At 45.6% G+C, this 7,500-nt stretch overlaps 1 protein-coding gene across 2 annotated transcripts in view; it reads right to left on the bottom strand.

Moving 5' to 3' along the window:
* Nucleotides 1-7,500, bottom strand: part of LOC125309252 (guanine nucleotide exchange factor VAV3-like) — a 92,123-nt gene that overhangs the window by 41,318 nt on the left and 43,305 nt on the right. For both annotated transcript variants that reach the window (XM_048266038.1, XM_048266037.1), the window contains exons 5-11: nucleotides 6,916-7,024; nucleotides 6,438-6,530; nucleotides 6,103-6,171; nucleotides 5,898-6,001; nucleotides 5,701-5,800; nucleotides 5,200-5,295; nucleotides 491-559 (exon numbers count right to left, since the gene is read on the bottom strand). In XM_048266038.1, the coding sequence (XP_048121995.1) occupies nucleotides 491-559; nucleotides 5,200-5,295; nucleotides 5,701-5,800; nucleotides 5,898-6,001; nucleotides 6,103-6,171; nucleotides 6,438-6,530; nucleotides 6,916-7,024 (640 nt within the window). The remainder of the gene's footprint in view (nucleotides 1-490; nucleotides 560-5,199; nucleotides 5,296-5,700; nucleotides 5,801-5,897; nucleotides 6,002-6,102; nucleotides 6,172-6,437; nucleotides 6,531-6,915; nucleotides 7,025-7,500) is intronic.

Here is a 7,500-nt window from a genome sequence, read left to right as displayed (position 1 = left end):
GGAGGACTCTGTGGTGCTCTTCAAAACGCTGGCGGATGACGAGCATTTTCAAACGAACAGCCTCCTCTTTCTGACTGACAGCTCCTCTCTGAGGCTCCAGTGATTTAGAGTTGCTAGTTTGTTTGTTGACTGACTGCAAACAAATTCACACAATTTGCCCATCCACTCTCACACATAATGTTATGTAGGCTATCAGCAGTAGCCTAGGCTACAACATACATTTCCACTGTGTAAAACCCTAGCTGTTCACACTCACTCCTACTGTGCTATGTGGCTGATTCACTATAGTGCCCTATATACAGTAGAGAACATTTCGAACACAGCTCTCTCTCTCACACACACATACAAACACACACACACTTACATGGTAGACTTGCACAATCCTCTGACGCTCATGTCCTGCCATACCCAAATTTGGCTAAATGTGAAAGTGCAGGCCTAAGTGCAGAGCCAATGAAAATGGGAAAATGGCTCTCTAACCCACACGTACCTTCATGGCGTCGAGGGCTTTCCGTAAATTGCTCTTGTCAGTGCTGTCCTGAGTGTGTTTCACTAATTCCTGTAAGGGAGAAACAGACAAAAAGCACACACACACAGAGTGTAAGAACAATAAGCTATTTCCTGGCTCCTCTCAAAGAATAATTAGTGGAACCGAAATGAACTAAGATGTGGCCTGTCGAGGATAGAGAGGGAGTCGACATTGGCACATAGGAATTAGGGCATCAGTCGGGCTGACAGGTTCTTCATGGTAGCCCAGGCATCATGCCAGTTGTTTACCGACGTTGTCAAGAGCAAATTCATACATGGAGTCTTCGGGGACACGTACAGGGGGAATGGAAAAAAGAAACATATCCTTTTAATTTAATACGCCGGAACCTGAGTGAAACAAACACAGGAACAAATAAACAGAGCGATTATCAGGTTCAACACAAAAGAGCCTGCCAGACATTTCTAACAGGCAGTCCCTAAGACACACACACACCACACACACACACACACACACACACACACACACACACACACACACACACACACAGGCCTAGAGAATGAAATTCCTACAGACTACCTTTTGGCGGTAGATTTTTGTATTTCTCATTTCTTTTGAAATACCAAAATGGAAACTTGCCAGCGATAGCGGGTGTGGGATGCATTATATATCTATATATTTGGCCAATTGGAAAGGGAGGAGAGAGAGAAAGGAGAGAGAGAGAGAGAGAGAGAGAGAGAGAGAGAGAGAGAGCAGGGGGAGGAGGGAGGAGGGCTGAAATTGCTTGGATGTGTGAGTGCGGGTGGTGTAAACAAGACATCTAGGCCGGCCTGAAGGATAAGGAAGGGTACCATGCATGTCCTTCACTCGGCCCAGATAAATGGCTTCCCTTTGGCCTGGGAGATATATTGCCGCCCTGCACACACCAAATCCCCTGTGTCAGTCAAGCTGAACCTGGCCATTATTATCACAAGCAAGAGAGACAGAGCCTTATTCCTCATTCCCCCTGCTCCTGAGCCCTCACACTGTGTGTGTGTGTGTGTGTGTGTGTGTGTGTGTGTGTGTGTGTGTGTGTGTGTGTGTGTGCTGTGTGTGTGTGTGCGTTTGTGTGTGAAAGAGAGAGGGAGAGAGAAGGAATGTGTGTCTGTGAGAGAGATAGAGAGGAAATTTCTGTGTGTGAGAGAGAGAGAGAGATAGAGAGTTAACGTGTGTTTGTGTGTGTGTGTGGTGTGTGTGTGTGTGAGAGAGAGAGAGAGAGAGAGAGAGAGAGAGAGAGAGAGAAGGAATGTGTGTCTGTGAGAGAGATAGAGAGGAAATGTGTGTTTGTGTGTGTATGTGTGTGTGGGAGAGGCATGAGAGAACTGAGATACCAGGCGGGGGCTTATTGATTAATTCCAGTTAGAGGATTCCAGTAAGAAAAGAGAGAGGGCGAGAGGAGAGAGTGAGAGATGGAGAAGGTGAGGAAGAGACAGATAAAGAGAGAGAGAGAGAGAGAGAGAGAGATGCATGCAGCCTCCCCTGTGCCCTCACCATGGTCACAGTAACACCTCCCCAGCTCTCTGGCTGCCGGGTCACACAAGCGCTTTCAGACATACAGTATGTGTAAGACCGGAGGTTCTGCCGATGTTAAACGGTGGGGCCGTATGTCTGAACGACAAAACCGGTCATATGGAAGTCCGAATTTAGCCGGTTGTTCCACTACTCCCCCCCTAGTATTTCCTCCGGACATTATGTAAATGTGCTGTCTCTGAACGAGGCGTAGAACATGCGGTTAAAATTCACACCTAGTGAGAGGGCTTGTTGGTGACGTTTCTTTTGTGCGTCCATGTGGTTAGATCTAACTTAAATGCCAGTGTTATGATGGAGTGGCATAGTGCTGTCCAGAAAATCTCCGACCTGGAAAGATGCAGACATCACGAAGCTACTGTCCATGAGGGCATACAACATTTTGATAGAACACATGAAGGGAACGGCACGTTGTAGCCTACAACTGCATGGCAAGGCCAAACGAATTCAAAAGACTGAATCCTCATATGCAGAATGCGCTGAAAAGGCAGTAGCCTACAGCGACGTCGTTGACGACAATAACAGGAGTATTTAATAAATTGTTAGCCAACACGGTTTTGTGTTCATTGATAGCCTTCTCATGACCTGCTGAGCTCGCTATTTGTTGAGCATATATGCCTAGAGAAAATGAAAACGAAGAAAACTCAACTTTGTTCCAAGCTCCTTACGTAAATGCAGTAGACACATGGGGAAAGGATGCTTTTGGAAAAAAATAAACCATGAAAAAACGAACAACTTCACTGTTATGTTAGTATTTTGTTTGTTGCTTAAAAACGTTGTATGATGGCCTTGCAGTCTTGAGTTAGCCTACTGAATTGGCTGGTAGCCTACCATAAAGTTTGTGCATGCTCTCTCTCCCCAACGCAAACCAGATTTGGGGTTCTATAGCCAAGTCATTTTGGTACATAACGTTGAAAACAGATAAATGTGTTTATTCAAAGCACACATACAAATACTGTAGGTCAATTTCAAGTGTGCACTTACATGACATCAAGCATACCTTGTCAACAAAAAGCAGCTGTGACAGGCAGCGGCCGCATATATTCTGCGTCATATCCCCCACCCCTCACTCGACAACCACACGGAGATTCTGTAATGTGCGTGTATGTCGTTCACACATACGTCCGTATAAGGTCAGTATAAGGTCAGCAGGTTAGCATCATATCTGAATCATCCGAAGGGTAGGACCTCCGTTTGACAAACCTCTGCATATATTCCGGAGGTTATATCTGAAAGCACACACACACACACACACACACAGCTCCACCACAGGAGGCCAACCCAGACCCACACACACATACACACACACACACAAATCACTTTCCTCCCCATCCCCACTCCCCCATCCATTTGTCTGTTTGCCTATCCATCTACCTGTCTTCTGATCTATCTATCTATCTATCTATCTATCTATCTATCTATCTATCTACCCATTCAATTCACCCATCCATTCACACATCCACCTATTCACTTATCTATCTATCTATCTATCTATCTATCTATCTATCTATCCAACCATCTGTCTGTCTACTTCTTTCAGCTTAGTCTGTCTACACTTGTGTCCCCTGATCATGACACCCTCTAGTGGAGCAAAGACAGACTAAGACAGAGAGGGACAGAGAAGAAGAGAGAGAGATGGGAGGAGAGGAAGAGAGAGAGATGGAAGAGAGAAAGAGGGGTAGAGTGGGGAAGGGGAAACAGGAGGAGGGGGAGAGGGGAGGAGGCGGGGGGTCTTCTGTCACACGCTAGCCTGCTCTCCAGAGGTGCGCTGGACAGCTCTGCCTGGAACGCTCCTGAAGGCTTCAGCGACCCCGGGCCCCAACAGGGCACAGGGGCCAGGACATGGGGCCAGCAGGGGCAGGGGCCGGCAGCCAGCCGGATGGGCTACGGATCAGCTCACACACCTACACACACACATATGCACCCACAAATATCCACACATACACAGACACACACACACACAGATATGCACACAAACACATACACACACATATATCCACACATACACAGACACACACACAGATATGCACACAAACACATACACACACATATGCACCCACAAATACGCACAAACACACCCACAAATATACACACACACACACACACACACACACACACACACACACACACACACATACATACAAATATGCACACAAAGCCATAACCCCAAAGTCACAAATCACTGCCTCTGTGATAGAAATGTACACACAAACCACTGATACTGAAGTGATACACACACACACCTGCACACATACGCACACATACACACACACACACACACAAAACACACTTGCATGCATGCATGCTCACAAACACGCGTAGCCACACACCAGGCAGAGATAAACCCCACTGGTCCCTGGAGCCGCAAGACCAGAGGGAAACTTTCGGTCGGATCACGCTATTCCCCACATTCTCATGTGATTCATCTCTCTCTCTCTCTCTCTCTCTCTCTCTCTCTCTCTCTCTCTCTCAGTTTCTCTCTCTCCTCTCTCTATTCCTCTTTTCTCTCATATTTATTTTTAACTCTCTTCATGCTGTGCTTAAACTGGACCAAACATGCAAAGGACAAAGACACCCCATGAAATATTCATATCCAGTTCCCTTTTCAGTATGTGTATCTGTGTGTGTGTGTGTGTGTGTGTGTGTGTGTGTGTGTGTGTGTGTGTGTGTGTGTGTGTGTGTGTGTGGTACAAAAAGGACCTGTCCTCAAACAACCAGAGGACACAGGGCAGGACACAGAGATCGCGGGAGGGATGATTTCATGGTAAACGGTGCCCCCTGTGGCCGTTGGCGGTAGTGCAGCACGTTTCCCAGCTCATTATTATTGGTTCTGGTGCGTCTGATCTTATAATCTGGGCCTTTATCCATAAGCACCTCCGAGTGGGAGGATCACAATCAAGCATCAGGTTAAGCTCATGATGAATTATTGATTACAGACAGCGAGAGCCAGCTCCTGGGCCTGTATGCCAATGAGCTGTTGACTTCTCTCTCTCTTTGATTAGTCTTTCACAAACTTGGGAGCATTATCATTTATGATTCTGTCACATGGTGCTCTGTGGCGCCGCTGAGTCGACAGAAACAGGTTCAGAGGTCACCGCTCATTGTGTGAGGTGTGCGTGCTGATTTCCATAAGGTGATGTGGTTACCTGAAGGAGAAGGTGGTACTTCAGGACTCTCTGCATCGGCACGACCAGGAGGTCCCTCAGCGTAAACTTCCCATTATTGGCTCTCTTTGAACACTCCTGCAAAGGACAACAGCGAGTGATTAAAAATAAATGGAAGACCTATTCTGTCAAACACTGCATATCCCAATGCATGAGATTCAATTTTCAGAGGGGGCAACAAAAAAAAACCGTGCAAATCTACTGAGTAAATTTCAACAGTTCCCAGCAACATTACATTTCTGTATCTTGCTGCAGTCCAGCAGAATCCTATCACCTTGTGGAACTAATCCTGTTGGACTATCTCTGTGGTGCTAGTGGATTTCTGTAATACATTTCCTAATCATGCAGGGCATCTCCGCCAGGGGAACAGACTTCCCAGAAGTCCCTTCACCTGGCAGCACCAGGGGGCAGTGTGTATGGGCAGTTCTCTCATTCCGCACCTCTCGGAGCAGTCAGAGTTATCTCACTCTCTGCTTGACCTACCTCAAGCTTCAACCGAACATCCTCCTTCTCTTTGCAAATGTCATCAAGCACGGATATGGCTGTCTCCACGTGGCTACAGTACTTCCCATAAATCAGTAACCTAGTATGGAGAAGAGATGACAGGAAGTTAAGAATGAATAGAAAGACACCTCAACATCTGTCTGTCGAGTTCAGGGTTCAGGGAAATCAGGTCTTACTTCTCCTTGTAGTTGAGGAAAACCTGGTAGAGGTTCTTGGCGCCATTGAGCGTGACAGAGTCCTTCACTTCTTCAACAAGTCTCTTGTGAACTTGAACAAGTTCCTGTGAGGACGATACAGAACAAGGTAGAACCTTCATGGTCTAATACCTCACACGAATAAAAGCAATATCCTTAGACTTGTGGAACAAAACCAGGGACTTACCGGAATATTCACAAAGACTGTCTCAATTTCCACAGCAGTGAGAAATGTTTTAAGAGGCTTTAAAAAGTACTGTAAAGAAGAAAATAGCACATTTTTGAATTTGAAATATGGAACATGGTTGCTATTGCTAAGGCTATTGTAAGTTAATGTGTGGTATCTTTTTGAAGACTTGTGGTTAATAAAAATATTCAAGAAATACGCTCAATGCAATTGTTGCCTGAATTCAAGGACAAAGGCTCATTATTTGTGGAGCAATGCTAAATATCCAATCCCACTCCACGCTCTCTCCCCCTGGGTCCATGTTTAATGAGTCCGTAGGGTACTGCAGGCCTTGCCTTCTCAATTGAGTCCAGCGTCTCTGTGTATTTCTCCTCCGTCTGTTTGATCTCCGTTAGACAGCAGCTCCTGATGTCCGTCTCAGCCTGTTTCTATAATTACAACAGACACGCACACACACACACACACACGCACACAGAAAAGTGAGAAATGGACATCAACACATGCCAAAGGGACATTGTCCTTGCTCTAGGGCTTAGCCTATGAGAGAGGAAAAAGAGAAAGAGAGAGTGAGAGCTAGAGTTAGATCACTGTTGACACAGAGGGAAAGAGAACGAGAGAAGAGAACTGACCAAAACACACGGCTAAAGGCAGACACAATTCAGTATATTTTTTAAAATATGCTCATTTCTTAACGCATGGAGATCTAAGGCATCACATTACGATCTCACAGAGCTGAGCATGTCCAGTGGTACGAGCTCACTGCTGTCCTGAGATCAGTGTGAGCGCTGAAGGAAAGGCCAAGGCAGTACCCACCGGTGGCGGCACGCTCTCGGCCTTCATCAAGTCCTCGTACACCTCCTCCCCCTCACCGTCATCGTACACGCAGTCGTACAGGTCCTCCTCATCCTCCACGCCATTCTCACTGCACACAGGAAATACACAGACAGAGCATTAATCATGAGAGCAATCAATCTTGCAGTATACGCTCAAAATAAGTTGAAATTCCACTGTTGTTAGTAATGGCTATAAATACTGTATGCTATTGAGTGGTAGGAAAGCATTTTACTACACATGTAGGAAATACACTGCACATATTTATATTTAATTTGTGTTACTCTAAACTACCTTCTGTAAACTACTGTCTACATTGCACTACATTTCTTGTCCTGTCTATGCACCACCTGTCTATCACATTGCACTTTTTGTGCACTTCTGGTTGGACACAAACCGCTTTTCATTGTCTTTGTACTTGTACTCTGCACAATGACAATAAAGTTGAATCTAATCTAATCTAAAATGTAAACATTTTGTTGAAAACATTATGCTGCTATTTTGTTGTACACTATTGTGGCCCTATTTTGACGATCTAAAACACATGGTCTGAGGCATCGGGTTTAA

Source organism: Alosa alosa, chromosome 16, assembly GCF_017589495.1.
Source record: "Alosa alosa isolate M-15738 ecotype Scorff River chromosome 16, AALO_Geno_1.1, whole genome shotgun sequence".
Taxonomy (NCBI): Eukaryota; Metazoa; Chordata; class Actinopteri; order Clupeiformes; family Clupeidae; genus Alosa; species Alosa alosa.
This window is presented reverse-complemented; position numbering and strand designations above follow the sequence as displayed.